This window comes from Heterodontus francisci, chromosome 39 (assembly GCF_036365525.1).
Source record: "Heterodontus francisci isolate sHetFra1 chromosome 39, sHetFra1.hap1, whole genome shotgun sequence".
NCBI classification, from domain to species: domain Eukaryota; kingdom Metazoa; phylum Chordata; class Chondrichthyes; order Heterodontiformes; family Heterodontidae; genus Heterodontus; species Heterodontus francisci.
In genome coordinates, this window is record NC_090409.1 from 42,499,603 (window position 1) to 42,518,425 (window position 18,823).

An 18,823-nucleotide genomic window follows, 5' to 3' on the forward strand; every position below is an offset into this window, starting at 1 on the left:
GGAAGGTGCCATGGGCAGGGGATGAGGTGGTGGGGGTAATGGAGGAGTGGACAAGGGTGTCGCGGAGGGAACGATCCCTTCGGAATGCTGACAGGGGAAGGGAGGGGAAGATGCATTTGATAGTGGCATCACGCTGGAGGTGGCGGAAATGGCCGAGGATGATCCTTTGGATATGGAGGCTGATGGGGTGGAAAGTGAGAACAAGGGGAACCCTGTTGCGATTCTGGGAGGGAGGGGAAGGGGTGAGTGTAGAGGTGCGGGGATGGGTCGGACACGGTTGAGGGCCCTGTCAACGACAGTGGGGGGGGGGGGCGGAAATCCTCGGTTGAGGAAAAAGGAAGATATATCAGAAGCGCCGTCATGGAAGGTAGCATCATCAGAGCAGATTGCGTCAGAGATGGAGTAACTGGGAGAATGGAATGGAGTCCTTCCAGGAGGTAGGGTGTGAAGAAGTGTAGTCGAGGTAGCTGTGGGAGTCGATGGGTTTATAATGAATATGAGTAGACAGCCAACTCTCAGACACTTCTTCCTACCTCCCTCTGGACCATGACCCCACCACCGAACATCAAGCTACTGTCCACAGGACTGTCACTGACCTCATCTCCTCTGGAGATCTTCCCTCTTCAGCTTCCAACCTCATAGTCCCACAACCCCGGACAGCCTGCTTCTACCTCTGAACTTATTTCTTCCTATCTTGACTCTATCTTTTCTCCGCTGGTCCAGTCTCTTCCCACCTACATCCATGCCTCTTTTGACGCCCGATGTCATTTTGACAATTTCCAGTTTCCTGGTCCCAACCGCCTCCTCTTCACTATGGACATCCAATCTCTCTACACCTCCATTCCCCACCAGGATGGTTTGAGGGCTCTCCGCTTCTTCCTTGAACAGAGGCCCAACCAGTCCCCATCCACCACCACCCTCCTCCGCCTGGCTGAACTTGTTCTCACATTGAACAACTTCTCCTTCAACTCCATGCACTTCCTTCAAGTAAAAGGTGTCGCTATGGGTACCCGCATGGGTCCTAGTTATGCCTGTCTTTTTGTGGGATATGCCGAACATTCTTTGTACCAGTCCTACTCAGGCCCCCTCCCCCAATTCTTTTTCCGGTACATTGATGACTGCATCGGTGCCGTTTCCTGCTCCCGCCCCGAACTGGAAAACTTTATCAACTTTGCTTCTAATTTCCACCTTCTCTCACCTTTACATGGTCCATCTCTGACACTTCCCTTCCCTTCCTCGACTTCTCTTTCTCCATCTCTGGGGATAGGTTGTCTACTAATATCCATTATAAGCCCACCGACTCCCACAGCTACCTCGACTACACTTCTTCACACCCTGCCTCCTGTAAGGACTCCATTCCATTCTCCCAGTTTCTCCGTCTCCGACGCATCTGCTCTGATGATGCTACCTTCCATGACGGTGCTTCTGATATGACCTCCTTTTCCTCAACCAAGGATTCCCCCCCACTGTGGTAGACAGGGCCCTCAACTATGTCCGAATTATTTCCCGCACCTCTACACTCACCCCTTCCCCTCCCTCCCAGAACCGTGACAGGGTTCCCCTTGTCCTCACTTTCCACCCCATCAGCCTCCATATCCAAAGGATCATCCTCGGCCATTTCCGCCACCTCCAGCGTGATGCCACTACCAGTCGCATCTTCCCCTCCCTTCCCCTGTCAGCATTCCGAAGGGATCGTTCCCTCCGTGACACCCTGGTCCACTCCTCCATTACCCCCACCACCTCGTCTCCTTCCCATGGCACCTTCCCCTGCAATCGCAGGAGGTGTAATACCTGCCCATTTACCTCCTCTCTCCTCACTATCCCAGGCCCCAAACACTCCTTTCAGGTGAAGCAGCGATTTACTTGTACTTCTTTCAATGTAGTCTACTGTATTCGCTGCTCACAGTGTGGTCTCCCTTACATTGGGGAGACCAAGCGCAGACTGGGTGACCGCTTTGCAGAACATCTCCGCTCAGTCCGCAAGCAGGACCCTGAGCTTCCGGTTGCTGGCCATTTCAACACTCCCCCCCTGCTCTCCTGCTCACATCTCTGTCCTGGGATTGCTGCAGTGTTCCAGTGAACATCAACGCAAGCTCGAGGAACAGCATCTCATCTACCGATTAGGCACACTACAGCCTGCCAGACTGAACATTGAGTTCAATAACTTCAGAGCATGACTTTCATTTTTAGTTATTTTTCTCTTTTACCTTTTTTAAATATTTTTTTTCATATTTTTTGTGGTTATTTTATTTTATTTCATCTTAGTTTGTTCAGTTTGCTTACCCATTGTTTTTTATTTAATGTTTGGACTTGCTGCTGTTCAATTTTCAGTCCGTTAACACCCTATCTGTACTAATGCTTTGTCTTTCAACACACCATTAACATATTGTTTGCCTTTGTTCCATGACCTTCTGGTCAGCTATTCTGTGACCTTGTCCTATCTACACCTTCTCCTTTGTTACCTCTTGCCCCAGCCCCGCTTTACTTGCTTATAACCTTTTACATTTCTAATATTTGCTAGTTCTGACAAAGGATCACGGATCTGAAATGTTAACTCTGCTTCTTTCTCCACAGATGCTGCCAGACCTGCTGAGTATTTCCAGCATTTCTTGTTTTTACTGAAAAAAGTAATGAGGAGAGCAAAGAGGGGGCATGAAAAGGCACTGGTGGGCAAGATAAAGGAAAATCCTAAGGCATTTTATAAGTATATTAAGGGCAAGATGATAACCAGGGAAAGAGTAGGGCCCATTAGGGACCAAAGTGGCAATGTGTGTGTGGAGTCGGAGGACATAGGTGAGGTTTTAAATTATTACTTTTCATCTGTGTTCACTATGGAGAAGGACGATGTCGGTGTATAGATCAGGGAGGGGGATTGTGATATACTTGAACAAATTAGCATTGAAAGGGAGAAAGCATTTGCTGTTTTAGCAGGCTTAAAAGTGGATAAATCCCCAGGCCCAGATGAGATGTATCCCAGGCTGTCATGTGAGGCAAGGGAGGAAATTGCAGGGGCTCTGACACAAATTTTCAACTCCTCTCTGGCCACAGGAGAGGTACCAGAGGACTGGAGGACTGCGAATCTGGTACCATTATTCAAGAAGGGTAGCAGGGATAAACTCGGTAATTACAGGCCGGTGAATCTAACATCAGTGGTTGGGAAATTATTGGAAAAAATTCTGAGAACCAGGATTAATCTCCACTTGGAGAGGCAGGGATTAATCAGGGATAGTCAGCACGGCTTTGTCAGGGGGAGATCGTGTCTAACTAACTTGATTGAATATTTCGAGGAGGTGACTAGATGTGTAGATGAGAGTAAAGCAGTTGATGTAGTATACATGGACTTCAGTAAGGCTTTTGATAAGGTCCCGCATGGGAGATTGGTTAAGAAGGTAAGAGCCCATTGGATCCAGGACAATTTGGCAAATTGGATCCCCAAAATTGGCTTAGTGGCAGGAGGCAGAGGGTGATGGTCGAGGGTTGTTTTTGCAAGTGGAAGCCTGTGACCAGTGGTGTACCACAGGGATCGGTGCTGGGGCCCTTGCTGTTTGTAGTGTACATTGATGATTTAGGCGTGAATGTAGGAGGTATGATCAGTAAGTTCGCAGATGGCACGAAAATTGGTGGTGTCGTAAATAGTGAGGAGGAAAGCCTCAGATTACAGGACGATATAGATGGGCTGGTAAGATGGGCAGAGCAGTGGCAAATGGAATTTAATCCTGAGAAGTGTGAGGTGATGCATTTTGGGAGGACTAACAAGGCAAGGGAATATACAATGGATGGTAGGACCCTAGGATGTAGAGAAGGTCAGAGGGACCTTGGTGTACTTGTCCATTGATTACTGAAGGCAGCAACACAGGTAGATAAGATGGTTAGAAAGGCATATGGGATACTTGCCTTTATTAGCCAAGGTATAGAATATAAGAGCAGGGAGGTTATGATGGAGCTGTATAAAACGCTAGTTAGGCCACAGCTGGAATACTGTGTACAGTTCTGGTCACCACACTATAGGAAGGATGTGATTGCACTGGAGAGGGTGCAGAGGAGATTCACCAGGATGTTGCCTGGGCTGGAGCATTTCAGCTATGAAGAGAGACTGAATAAGCTAGGGTTGTTTTCCTTAGAGCAGAGAAGGCTGAGGGCGGACCTGATTGAGGTGTACAAAATGATGAGGGGCATTGATAGGATAGATAGGAAGAAACTTTTTCCCTTAGCAGAGGGGTCGATCACCAGGGGGCATAGGTTTAAGGTAAGAAGCAGGAGGTTTAAAGGGGATTTGAGGGGAAAAAAATTCATCCAGAGGGCGGTTACAATCTGGAACGCACTGCCTGAAGAGGTGGCAGAGGCAGGAACCCTCACAACATTTAAGAAGTATTCAGATGAGCACTCGAAATGCCATAGCATACAAGGCTACGGGCCAAGTGCGTGAAAATGGGATTAGATTGGATGGATGCCTGATGGTCGGTGCTGACTCGTGGGGCCAAAGGGCCTGTTTCTGTGCTGTATAACTCTATGACTCTAGGTGCTGGAAAGTTGAGCTGGGTTGTGCTCTTCTCTCCTTCCTTGGGAATTCTCTTCTCTCCTTGGAAGTTCTCTCCCTTTTTATACAGTTCAACCCCAACTTCAAATAATTCAAAAATGAAACCAACAACAGGAGGTTAGCCTTTTGACCTGTCACTTCTTTGTAAAGAACTTCTCCAAGTGTCCAAAGTTCTCTCCAAAGTTTGGTTCTACTGTGCCTACCCACTGTTTTTTCATGTTTGTGCTTGGGGCCAGGCTGTTCAATCTTCTGTCAATTAATACCCTCTCTGCAGTAATGCTTTGTCTTTCACCACACCATCAATGTACCGTTTACCTTTGCTCCATGACCTTCTGGTCAGTCATTCTCTGTGACCTTGTCCTACCAACACCTTCTCTTTGGTTATCTCTTCCCCCGCCCCCCAACCACCACTTTACTTACTTAAAACCTTTGACATTTCTAATATCTGCCAGTTCTGATGAAGGGTCACTGACCTGAAACGTTAACTCTGCTTCTCTCTCCACAGATGCTGCCAGACCTGCTGAGTATTTCCAGCATTTCTTGTTTTTATTTCATATTTCCAGCATCTGCAGTATTTTGCTTTTATTATGTCCAAAGTTCTCTGTTGTTTATTGAGTTGGAAGTCAGGTGGTTTCCCGGAAAGGCTTGTTTTCCTCACAAGATTTCTCAGTGACCCTTTTAAAAAACATTTCCAGGGACTGTTTTTCAAAGTTGAGCCACCTTCATGACCCACTTTTGAAAACCCCAAAGTTTAGAACACAGAACATAGAACATTACAGCGAAGTACAGGCCCTTCGGCCCTCGATGTTGCGCCGACCTGTGAAACCATCTGACCTACACTATTCCATTTTCATCCATATGTCTATCCAATGACCACTTAAATGCCCTTAAAGTTGGCGAGACCACTACTGTTGCAGGCAGGGCGTTCCACGCCCATACTACTTTAATATTTCTTCAATCCTTAAAAAATGAAGCCTCAAAAAATATAACAAAACAGAGTCACTTTCGTAACAGGGGGTAATGCGGTTGATGTCATGTCGCATAGACTTCCAAAAGGCATTTGATAAAGTGCCACACAACAGATTGGTCAACAAAGTTACAGCCCATCAAATAAAAGAGACAGTAGACAGTGGCAGCATGGATGCGAAGTTGGCTAAGTGACAGGAAACAGAGAGTAGTGGTAAACAGTTATGTTTCAGACTGGAGGAAGGTATATAGTGGGGTTCCCCAGGGTCAGCTTTACAATCACTGCTTTTCTTGATCTATATTAATGACTAGGGTGTGCAGGACACAATTTCAGAATTTGCAGATGACACAAAACTTGGAAGTATTGTGAACTGTGAGGAGGATAGTGATAGACTACAAGAGGACATAGACAGGCTGGTGGAATGGACGGACAGGGGGCAGATGAAATTTAATGCAGAGAGGTGTGAAGTGATACATTTTGGTAGGAAGAACAAGGAGAGGCAATATAAAATAAAGGGTACAATTCTAAAGGGGGTGCAGGAGGAGAGGGACCTGGGGGTGTATGTGCACAAATCACTGAAGGTGGCAGGACATGTTGAGAAAGTGGTTAATAACACACACAGGATCCTGAGCTTTATAAATAGGAGCATTGAGTACAAAAGCAAGGAAGTTATGATGAACCTTTATAAAACACTGATTCAGCCTCAACCAGAGTATTATCTTCAATACTGGGCGCCAAACTTTAGGAAGGATGTGAAGGCGTTAGAGAGGATGCAAGAAAGATTCAAGAGAATGGTTCCAGGGATGAGGGACTTCAGTTATGTGGATAGACTGGAGAAGCTGGGTCTGTTCTTCATGGAGGAGAGGGTTGAGAGAAGATTTGATAGAGGTGTTCAAAATCATGAGGGCTCTGGACAGAGTAGATAGAGAGAAACTGTTCCCATTGGTGGAAGGGTCGAGAGCCAGAGGACACTGATTTAAAGTGATTGGCAAAAGAACCAATGACGACATGAGGAAAACCTTTTCACGCAGTGAGTGGTTAGGATCTGGAATGCACTGCCTGAGAGTGTGGTGGAGGCAGGTTCAATCAAGGCTTTCAAATGGAACTGGATAACAGAACAATGGGTTATCTTTAAGGAGGGGATGTTTCAGGTGCAGACTATGTACATTCCAACAAGGGTGAAAGGTAAGGAAACCAATAACAGGTATTCATGGATGCTGAGGGAGATAGAGATTATGATGAAACAAAAAAAAAAGGTGTGTGATGCATGTTAAGTGAATTCTTCAAGCAAGATCCAGGCCATATACAATAAGTTGAGAGGGGAAATGAAGGGGAAAATAAGACTGGCAAAGAGAGAATATGAGAATAGAATGGCAGTCAACATAAAAGGGAACCCAAAGAACTTCTTCCGCATGTAAGTAGTAAGCAAGTAGTAAGAGGTGGAGTGGGACATATTCGGGACAAAGAGGGTAATATAGGGCAAGGCTAGAATACTTAATGAGTACTTTGTATCAGAGTTCACGAAGGAAGAGGAATCCGACAAAATATTGGCAGAAGCAGAGAGAGTGGAGGCAATGGATGGGGTGAAAATTGATATGAAGGAGGTACTGGAAAGGCTGGCTGAGCTTAGAGTAGATAAGCCACCTGGTCCCGATGGCTTGGATCCCAGGTTGCTAAAGGAATTGGGGATAGAGATAACGGAAGTGCTTGCCATAATCTTCCAATCTTCCCTAGATACAGGGGAGGTGCCAGAGGATTGGAGAGTGGCAAATCTGACAGTCTTATTCAAGAAAGGGTGTAAGGACAGTCCCAGCAACTACAGGCCAGTTAGTTTAACATCAGTGATGGGTAAGGTTTTACAAACAATAATCAGGGAAAAAATCAACAGACTCTTGGAGAGGTTTGAGTTAATAAAGGAAAGCCAACACGGATTTGTAAAAGGCAGATTATGCTTGACGAATCTAATTGAAGTTTTTGATGAAGTAACAGAGAAGGTTGTTGAAGGGAATGCAGTGGATGTTGAGAGTAGGCATAAATGGACCATTTTCTGGCTGGCAAGATGTAACGAGTGGTGTGCCACAGGGATCAGTGCTGGGACCTCAACTATTTACAATTTATATAAATGACTTGGATGAAGGCACCGAAGGTATGGTTGCTAAATTTGCTGATGACACAAAGATAGGTCGGAAAGTAAGTTGTGAAGAGGACATAAGGAGGTTACAAAGGAATATAGATAGGTTAGGTGAGTGGGCAAATATCTGGCAAATGGAGTATAATGTGGGAAAGTGTGAAATTGTCCATTTTGGCAGAAAGAATAAAAAAGCAGCATATTATCTAAATGGTGAGAGATTGCAGAGCTCTGAGATGCAGAGGGATCTGGGTGTCCGAGTGCATGAATCACAAAAGGTTAGTATGCAGGTACAGCACGTAATTCGGAAAGCTAATAGAATGTTATCGTTTATCGCGAGGGGGAATTGAATATAAAAGTAGGGAGGTTATGCTTCAGTTATATAGGGCATTGGTGAGACCACATCTGGAGTACTGTGTACAGTACTGGTCTCCTTGTTTAAGGAAGGATGTAAATGCGTTGGAAGACGTTCAGAGAAGGTTTACTAGACTAATACCTGGAATGGGCAGGTTGTCTTAAGAGGAAAGGTTAGACAGGCTAGGCTTGTATCCGCTGGAATTTAGTGAGTAAGAGGTGACTTGATTGAAATTTTTTTATTCATTTGTGGGATATAGGCATCACTGACTTTTATTGCCCATCCCTAATTGCCCTTGAGAAGGTGGTGGTGAACTGCCTTCTTGAACCACTGCAGTCCATGTGGGGTAGGTACACCCACAGTGCTGTTAGGAAGGGAGTTCCAGGATTTTGACCCAGCGACAGTGAAGGAACAGCGATATATTTCCAAGTAAGGATGGTATGTGGCTTGGAGGGGAACTTGCAGGTGGTGGTGTTCCCATGCATCTGCTGCCCTTGTCCTTCTAGGTGGTAGAGGCCGCGGGTTTGGAAGGTGCTGTCTAAGGAGTCTTGGTACATTACTGCAGTGTATCTTGTAGATGGTGCACACTGCTGCCACTGTGTGTCATTGGTGGAGGGAGTGAATGTTTGTGGATGGGCTGCCAATCAAGCAGGCTGCTTTGTCCTGGATGGTGTCGAGCTTCTTGAGTGTTGTTGGAGCTGCACCCATCCAGGCAAGTGGAGAGTGTTCCATCACACTCCTGACTTGTGCCTTGTAGACGGTGGATAGACTTTGGGGAGTCAGGAGGTGAGTTACTCACCACAGGATTCGCAGCCTCTGACCTGCTCTTGTAGCCACGGTATTTATATGGCTACTCCAGTTCAGTTTCTGGTCAATGGTAGCCCCTAGGATGTTGATAGTGGGGGATTCAGCGATGGTAATGCCATTGAATGTCAAGGGGAGATGGTTGGATTCTCTCTTGTTGGAGATGGTCATTGCCTGGCACTTGTGTGGCACAAATGTTACTTATAGAAGATCCTGAGGGGTCTTGACAGGGTGGATGTGGAAAGGATGTTTCCCCTCGTGGGAGAATCGAGAACTAGGGGTCACTGTTTAAAAATAAGGGGTCGCCCATTTAAGACAGAGATGAGGAGAAATCTTTTCTCTCAGAGGGTCGTGAGTCTTTGGAATTCTCTTCCTCAAAAGGCAGTGGAAGCAGAGACTATGAATATTTTTAAGGCAGAGGTAGATAGATTTTTGTTAAAACGGGGGTGAAAGGTTATTGGGGGTAGGTGGGAATGTGGAGTTGAGGTTATAATCAGATCAGCCATGATCTTATTGAATGGCAGAGCAGGTTCGAAGGGCCGAGTGGCCTACCCAAGCTCCTAATTTGTAAGTTAGTATATTTATTTGGATTGTAAGAAAGCATTTGATAACTTGCCTTTTATGTGGGACATTATCAAATTTGAGGCTCCAGGAATAGGAGGGTCAGTGTCCAATTGGATACAAAATTGGCTCAAGGACAGAAAACAGTGAATCATAATAACTGGTTGTTTTTCAGACTGGAGGATGGTAGACAGTGGTGTTCCCCAAGGGTCAGTGCTGGGACCACTGCTTTTTGCGATATATTAATGGATCTTGGAATACAGAGTAGAATCTCAAAATTTGTCAGTGACAAACTTGAAGGTGTGGCAGACAGTGAGGATGATATGAAGCACCTGCAACAGGACACAGATAGGTTCGCAGGATGGGCAGAGAGGTGGCAGATGGAATTTAATACTGACAAGTATGGGGTGATGCATTTTGGCAGAAGGAATAGGGAGTGGCAATATATACTTAATGGCACCATTCTAAAGAGTGTGCAGGAACAGAGGGACCTGGGGGTGCGTGTGCATCAATCTTTGAAGGTGGCAGGACATATTGAGAGAGTGGTTAGTGAAGCATATGGGATCTTGGGCGACATAAATAGAGGCATTGAATACAAATGCAGGAAAGTTATGCTGAATCTTTATAAAGCTCTGGTTAGGCCACAACTGGAGTATTGTGTCCCGTTCTGGTCAACACATTTCAGAAAGGATGTGAGAGCCCTTGAGAGGGTGCAGAGGAGATTTACCAGAATGGTTCCAGGGATGAGGGATTTTAGCTACAAGGTTAGGTTGGAAAAGCTGGGTTTGTTCTCCTTGGAGCAATGGAGATTGAGGGGAGATTTAATAGAAATGTACAAGATTATGACAGGCTTAGATCAGTTAGACAAGGAAAAACTGTTCCCATGAACTGATGGTACAAGGACTAGGGGACACAGATTGAAAGTTTGGGCAAGAGATGCAGAGTGAATATGAGGAAGCACTTTATTACACCGCGGGTGGTAATGACCTGGAACTCGCTGCCCACAAGGGAAGTGGAAGTGGAGACGATCAATGACTTCAAAAGAAAATTGGATAGGCACTTGAAGGAAATAAACTTATGGGGCTACGGGGTGTGGGACTGACTGGATAGCTCCATGGAGAGCCAGCACAGACACGATGGGCCAAATGGCCTCCTTCTGTGCTGTACCTTTCTAAGTCAATACTGCAGCTGGGGCCTAACCAGTGTTTTGTAAAGGGTTTAGTGTTTCTGGGATTTTTGTTTCCTATTCAGTGGGATTTGCTTACCCACCCTGCTTCTCTGTCTCTCTCTCTCTCTCTCTGTCTCCACAGCGACATGCAGTGCAGGACATGTGGGAAAAGAATTTGTCACCACTTTTATGCAGAACTATCGGACCTCCTATGGGACGCCCAAGTTGGAGTTGGTCATCAACTCGTACGAGGCATCGACGTCGGTCACAGTCACTATGAACGGAAATAACTTCAAAAAGGTGCTGCTGCTGGGAAAGGACGAGATGGCTTCAGTCGTGGCCCCCAGCTCAAGTGAGATTGGTGGCAGCGCCCGTTCCTATAAAACGGTGATCGTGACGTCAAACAAGGGAATCTCGGTCTCTTCGTTCAATATCAAGTACAGGACAGTGGATGCCTCGGTGATTTACCCAGTGTCTTCCCTGGGCAAGGAGTACTATATCTTCACTCCACCCACTGGGCCTTCGTACCTGTCGAAGGAGTTCGCCATCACCAACACAGACCAGCCAAACACAGTCAGCGTCTACCTAAGCAACACGGCCCAGTTTCAAGGACGGATTTACCGGCCACGGTCAACAATCAAACTCTCGCTAAAGCCTTACGAGAGTGCTCAGTTCCAAAGCTTACGCGATCTGACGGGCAGCAGGGTGGTGGCGAGTCAGCGCCTGGCTGTCATGTCCGGGCACGCATGCAGCATGCGCAATTATAAATGCAACCATGTGTACGAGCAACTGCCACCAGTCGATAGTTGGGGCACCTCCTTCCTCGTGGCGCCCACCTCGGTGCAGACAAAATTCGATCAGGTTTACGTGCTGGCATCGCAGCCGACTGAGCTCCGGGTGAACTCTGATGCCAAGGTGATGAACCTCCAGGCTGGCAAGACCGCCATGTACAAGGTATCCCTCAACCAGCCCATCGCCATCACTGCCTCAAAAGGGGTCCTGGTGCTGTTCTACTCACCCGGAGATGCAAGGAGAAGAGCAATCAGATATGACCCATTCCTAATGACCGTCATCCCCAACAACCAATTCGCCAGCTCCTACACAGTCCGAGGCATCAGCAATTTTGAGAACTACATCAGTATTGTGGCCAAGAGCTCTGACAAGGGCCAGTTGCGCCTGGACAGCCACGAGCTACCAGCTGGGGCCACGTGGCGGACGATTGGCGAATCTGGGTACTCCTGGGTTGATTTCACAGTGGGAAAAGGACAGGAGAAACATGTAGTCGATGGGACATCCGGGGAGAAGTTTGCAGTCTACAAATACGGCATAGCAGGGATGAATGCTTATGGGAGTCAGGGGAGTGCAGGCGGCACCAGTGAGCCAGTAGGTAAGAACGCAACACTGCCCTGGGAGTGTTTGATGGGGACAGTGTCGAGGGAGCTTTACTCTGTATTTTTTTTTTTTTATACCCCAGGCCCCTTTTATATTTTTCAGGTCGAGGGGGCCTTTATTCCTCAGGCCCCCTTTATATACACACTTATAGTTTTAAAATAACTTTATTAAAAACAGAAATAAACAAAAACTCATATTAAAATGCCATTTTCGGTGTCGACAATGCACTCCAGTCCCTGCGGTGCCCACCGGTGGCGGAAGGCCTCAAGCGTACCAGCGGACACCGCATGCTCCTTCTCCAGGGACACCCGGGCGCGAACGTAACCGCAGAAGAGGGGCAGTCAATCGGGGAGGACGGACCCCCCGACGGCCCGCAGCCTGGACCTGCCAAGAATTGCCACCTTGGCCAGGCCCAGGAGCAGACCGACAAGGAGATCCTCCTCCCGGCCCATGCCCCTCCGCACCGGGTGCCCAAAGATCAGGAGCATGGGGCTGAAGTTAGTTAGTTAGAGATACAGCACTGAAACAGGCCCTTCGGCCCACCGAGTCTGTGCCGACCATCAACCACCCATTTATACTAATCCTACACTAACCCCATATTCCAACCACATCCCCTACCACCTACCTGTACAAGGGGCAATTTATAATGGCCAATTAACCTATCAACCAGCAAGTCTTTGGCATGTGGGAGGAAACCGGAGCACCCGGAGGAAACCCACGCAGACACAGGGAGAACTTGCAAACTCCACACAGGCAGTACCCAGAATTGAACCCGGGTCACTGGAGCTGTGAGGCTGCGTTGCTAACCACTGTGCCAAAGGAAACAGCGTGCATTTATAAAGCAACTTTCACCTGGTTAAAAACATCCCAAGGTGCTTCACAGGAGTGTAAATCGGACAAAATTTGACCCTGGGCCTTAACAGTAGATATTAGGGACAGACAACTAAAAGCTCGGTCCGAGAGGTCAGTTTTAAGCAGCGTCTTAAAGGAGGAGGAGAGAGAGGTGGAGAGGTTTAGGGAGAGAATTCCAGAGCTGAGGGCCCAGGCAGCTGAAGGCATGGCTGCCAATGGTGGAGCGATGAAAATCAGGGGATGCATGAGAGGTCAGAATTGTCCAAGTCTCCAAGATCTCTGTGTTCCTCAGTACTGACCCTGTCTGGAGTGGGAGCACGAACCCTCGATTTTCTGACGGTTTGGCTGCTGATCACTCTCAGAGCAGAATTAAAATCAGGCTCCATTCTCATTCATGGGCCAGGGTCGCACATGCACCCCTCTAACTGAGACAAGCCCCAAACCCAAGGCGTTTACCGTGAGGGAGGGCACCCCCCTATGCAGTAACTGCACTGGGATATGAAATGTGGTTAATGTAAGTTACACCACGCCCCCTGGCCTTGGACTGTAAATCCCAGCTCCCTGCTCTCTCTGCCTCCCTCTGACATACACGATGCCATTTACAGCGTCGTACCTTTGTTATAACATCCCAAGACTCCATTCTTTATGCCACACTTTTCATCAGTTGTGATCTCTTCACAAACCAACCCGACCGCAGAACACATGCAACTTTCCTTGCAGTCCTTCTGAATCACCACATCATGGAAAGGGTGTCGATGGGGGATTTGGGATATTGGAGGAAAGGGTGTCGATGGGGGATTTGGGATATTGGAGGAAAGGGTGTCGATGGGGGATTTGGGATATTGGAGGAAGGGGTGTCGATGGGGGATTTGGGATATTGGAGGAAGGGGTGTCGATGGGGGATTTGGGATATTGGAGGAAGGGGTGTCGATGGGGGATTTGGGATATTGGAGGAAGGGGTGTCGATGGGGGATTTGGGATATTGGAGGAAGGTGTGTCGATGGGGGATTTGGGATATTGGAGGAAGGGGTGTCGATGGGGGATTTGGGATATTGGAGGAAGGGGTGTCGATGGGGGATTTGGGATATTGCAGGAAGGGGTGTCGATGGGGGATTTGGGATATTGCAGGAAGGGGTGTCGATGGGTGTTTTTGTTTTTTAGTTTTAGAGATACAGCACTGAAACAGGCCCTTCGGCCCACCGAGTCTGTGCCGACCATCAACCACCCATTTATACTAATCCAACACTAATTCCATATTCCTACCACATCCTCACCTGTCCCTAAATTCCCCTACCACCTACCTATATTAGTGGCAATTTATAATGGTCAATTCACCTATCAACCTGCAAGTCTTTTGGCTGAGGGAGGAAACCCACGCAGACACAGGGAGAACTTGCAAACTCCACACAGGCAGTACCCAGAATTGAACCCGGGTGGCTGGAGCTGTGAAGCTTCGGTGCTAACCATTGCGCCAGAATTTGAGGAGCAGCCCCTTCAGATACTCAAAGAGGGTCTGCAACCTCGCACACTCCATATATACATGGAACACGGACTCGTCCAGTCCGCAGAAAGTACAGGCGGCCTGGGAGTCCGTGAACCTACTTAAAAGTCTATTGCACGGGACTGCTCTGTGCAGCACCCTCCATCCCAAGTCCCCGATGTAAAGGGGGAAGACTCCCGCGTAGAGAGACCTCCATCGCGGTTTCCCCTCACCGCCAGATGGCAACGCGGACCGCCAGCTGACGAGGGCGAGGAAGTGGAGAGTGTGCAGGAGCAGCCCGTACAGGAAACCCCTCCGCGCCGATTGGAATGGCACAGAGGGCATTTCCGAGAGGCGGCTCGGGTTGTGTGGGACCGGCTCCCGAGGAGGGTTTCGGGGCCTGGGTCCGATGAACAGTTCCGGCCGAGCGGGTGTCAGCTCGGCCAGGATCGCTCCGCACTCACGAGCCCCCTCGCCACCCGCAGTGAGGGGCGTCCCGGGGGTTTCGGCGACTCCTCCGCCCGCCGGACCGTCCCCGGAGTCGGCCGCCCGGACAGCCGAGGCGCTCTTCTCCGCCGGCGGGGGAGCGCCCTGACTGGAGGCGACCATGTTCCAGACTCAGAATAGATCCCGGTAAAAGACAGGCAACTCACTCAGAGAGGCGCGGCTAACGGACTCCACCGGGAGCTGCGTGTCGTCTTGAAGGCAGTGACACTGGCGGAAAAAATACGTCGCCAGCGCACACCATCTGGGAGGACGCTCGACGGACAGGTATCTCTGCAGGGTCCGAAGGTGGAGAGTCGCAGCCTGGGTGCGGACGCACACCAGCGACTGACCGCCCTCCTCAATCGGGAGACTCAGGACCGCGGCAGAGACCCAGTGTTTCCTCTTGCCCCAGAAGAAATCGACGAGTTTCTTCTGGATCTTGGCGGCAAATACAGGGGGCGGGGCCAAAGTGACCAACCGGTACCACAACATGGAGGCCACCAGTTGGTTTATGACCAACGCTCGGCCCCTGTAGGAAAGCACTCGGAGCAGTCCTGTCCAGCGCCCCAACTGAGCGGTGACTTTCGCCTCCAACTCCTGCCAGTTTCCCGGCCAGGCTTCCTCAGCGGGGCGAAGGTGGACTCCCAGATAGAGGAGGTGCGTGGTGCTCCACGCAAAAGGTGTCATCTCCTCCGGCAGGGAGCCCACCCGCCACTGACCAACCAGGAGTCCGGAACATTTCTCCCAATTGATCCTCGCGGAGGACGCGGCAGAAAAGGTCTGCTGGCAGTCGCGCATCCTCCGCGAGTCAACGGGATGTGTGATTGCGAGGAGCACGTCGTCGGCGTAAGCCGAGAGGATGACCCGCATGGCCGGCTCGCGCAGAGCCAATCCCGTCAACCTCCTGCGAAGCAGGCACAGGAAGGGCTCCACGCAGATGGTATACAATTGGCCGGACATGGGGCACCCCTGACGCACTCCTCTCCCAAATCGAAGGGGCGCCGTCAAGGACCCGTTAACTTTGACTAGACACTCTGCGGCGGCGTATAAAAGTTGGACTCGGGCCACAAAATGCGGCCCAAGTCCGAAAGCGCGCAGAGTCCTGAAAAGATAATCGTGATCCACCCTGTCGAACGCCTTCTCCTGATCGAGGGAGAGAAAGGCGACCGACTGACCAGTCCTCTGGGAAAGATGGATCAGGTCCCGGACCAGGTGGATGTTGTCCTGGATGGACCGGCCCGGGACCGTGTAGGACTGGTCGGGGTGGATCATGTGGGCCAGCACGGAGCCCAGGCGGGTAGACATAGCCCGGGCAAAGATCTTATAATCCGTGCTGAGGAGGGAAACCGGACGCCAGTTTTTAAGCAGGCGGAGATCGCCCCTCTTCGGCAGCAGGACGATGACCGCCCTGCGCCACGAGAGGGGCATCTCCCCGGTCGCCAGGCTTTCCCCCAGGACCCGCGCGTAATCGTCCCCCAGGACGTCCCAGAACGCTCTGAGGAACTCCACGGTCAACCCATCCAGCCCTGGGGATTTGCCCCTCGAGAGCTGGTGGAGGGCGCCAGTCAGCTCCGCCAACGTGAGCGGAGCCTCCAATCCTTCGGCGCCCTCCGGGCTGACCTGCGGCAGGTCCTCCCACAAAGCTCTGCGCGCATCCTCGCTTGACGGATCCGGAGAGAACAACGCACTGTTATAAGTCCGGACCAGGAGGCCCATTCCCTCCGGATCCGTGATGGAGGATCCGTCGTCGGCCAGCAGCTCGACGAGCTGCTTACGGACCCCCCGCCATTTTTCCAGCGAATAGAAGAAGGGAGAGGCGCGGTCCAAATCTTCCAGGATCTGGATCCGCGACCTCACGTATGCGCCTCAGGACCCTAGGAGCTGCAGGTCCCTCAGCGCGCCCTTCTTCTCTTTGTACGCCTGCCACAGAGCCGGGTCCGCGACGGCATGACCGAGGCGGGACTCCAAGTCGAGCACCTCCCTCTCAAGGCGCCCGATCTCGGCTTCCCGCCTCTTGGTCGACCCCTTCGCGTACTCCTGACAGAAGACGCGGATGTGAGTCTTGCCCACATCCCACCATAGCCTCAAGGAGGGGAAGCCCCCCTGCTTCCTTCTCCAGTCGGCCCAGAATCGACAGAACGAGTCCCGAAATCGCACGTCCTCCAGCAGCCGGTTGTTAAAGTGCCAGTACGCGGACCCCGCCCGCGTGCGGAGCGGAGTAAACTCCGCCCACACCAGGCGGTGGTCCGAGCACGGCACCAACCGCATGGAGGCCGCCGAAATGCGGGAGACGTACGCCTGCGAAATGTAGAGGCGGTCAATTCGCGACCCCCCTCCTCCAGACCTCCACGTGAAGGCGCTGGAGTCGGGATAGAGATTCCGCCAGACGTCCACCAAGTTAAGGGAGCTGATCAGTCCCCTCAACTTCTCCACCGACGCTTGGCCGCGCTGGGGACCGGAGCGATCCCCCACCTCGAGGGTGCAGTTAAAATCCCCCCCGAGGATGATGCACTCGCCGCTATCGATGGAGCTCAAGAGAGCGGACACTTCTTCAAAGAAGCGCGCTTGCAACGCGCCGGGCCTGGGCGCGTACAAGTTCACAAAGTGGAGCGGCACGCTACCCAGGCGAACGGCGAAGTGGAGCAAGCGGCCCGGCACTAGCTCCTTGACCCCCAAGATCTCCGGCTGAAAAGTCGGGGCCAACAAGATAGCCACCCCACTAGAAATAGGGGTGAGGTGACTCATGTAGACCCCACCCTGCCACTCCAGGAGCCAGGTGTCTTCGTCTCCCGGAACGGTGTGGGTTTCCTGCAGAAAGCTCACCGCGTATCTCCCTTCCCTAAGGACTGAGAGATTGTGAAATCTGCGGTGAGCCCCTCTGCTGCCGTTGATGTTGAGGCTGGCTATGGTTATCTTCATGTCAAAGGTAATTAAAACCCGTCACAAACACCTCACTGTGAGGAGGGAGTGGAAGTGCACCTGGCCCTCCACTCCCCCAGCAACCCATTGAGGAACACATTAAAACGGCGCCTCTCAACCAGTTTCACATCTGCACGCTTGCCCGCTATCTTCAGGGCGGCACGGACGGACTGGATGATCAGCGCCAGATTCGACCAACGGTCGAGGGCCAGCTGAACTTTATTGCGGCAACCCCTGCAAGCCGCAAGGAAATCCCGGAGTTCCGCCGTGGGGATGAGAGGAGATTCGGTGGGAGGCACGAGGGACTCCACCACCTCACTGGCGATGGAATTCAGATCATCCTCCGTGCCCCGCACCGAATCCCCATCCTCCTCCGGGTCGTCACCGCCAGCGGCCGACACATCTACCACACACTGTGGGGCGGACGTCCCGGCCGCGCCAGCTGGTCCCGCCTCCGTCACGATCCCACCCCCAGGATCGATGGCGGAGGAGTCCTCTCTGGGTTCCATTGTGAAACTGGAGCCTGTAGGCACCAGCAGTTCAGGACCCCCCTCCACCTCCATCCCCAAGCCAATGACTGGTCCAGGGGAGACAGAAGTTCCGGACTCCGGGAAACCAGCCGGAGCCGAGACTGGAGGCGGCGAGAGGAGGCCATCTCCCGCTCCGCCAGCACCCACAGGCCCAGCAGATGGGGCAGCATTCTCAGTTATAACTGGGTCGGGTGTCTCCTGGTTGGTGGTGGACTCCGGCTGGGAGGCCCGACCCTCTGGGGCCTCGCCCTCCCCTTCATTCAGGGCACCCGACCCAGTAGCAGTGGCGGAATGGGCGGTTTCCCCAGGCTCCCCCACCACAAGCAGGGCCCCACTTACTCCTTCAGGAGGGGCCTCACGTACCGGGGCCATCCCCTCCCCTCCATCCTGAGGAATAGGGAGCACCTATAGGACTTTGCAGCCTTGGTGGTGGCGGTAGGGGGAACCTGAGGACCAGAAACAGGAGGCAGCTCCCCTCCAACAGATGGGCCCTGCACCTCAGGGCCCTGTGTTATTTCTGTGGAGGGGTGCCTTCTCCTCTTTTTCGCACTTGGGCGCGGAGACTCAGAGACCTCCATGTCATCAGAGGCCTCCGCCTCCGCACCCTTTTTCCCCTTTTTAGTCACCCTGGGCCTGAGCCCAGC

The 18,823-nt window shown here is 51.0% G+C and overlaps 1 protein-coding gene across 1 annotated transcript in view; it reads left to right on the forward strand.

Moving 5' to 3' along the window:
- The first annotated feature begins 6,178 nt into the window (after positions 1-6,178).
- The window catches only part of LOC137352901 (IgGFc-binding protein-like), a 44,099-nt gene continuing 31,454 nt past the window's right edge, over positions 6,179-18,823 (forward strand). The window contains exons 1-3 of the mRNA XM_068018746.1: positions 6,179-6,370; positions 10,716-11,907; positions 12,836-13,015. Coding sequence (XP_067874847.1) covers positions 6,179-6,370; positions 10,716-11,907; positions 12,836-13,015 — 1,564 coding nt within the window. The remainder of the gene's footprint in view (positions 6,371-10,715; positions 11,908-12,835; positions 13,016-18,823) is intronic.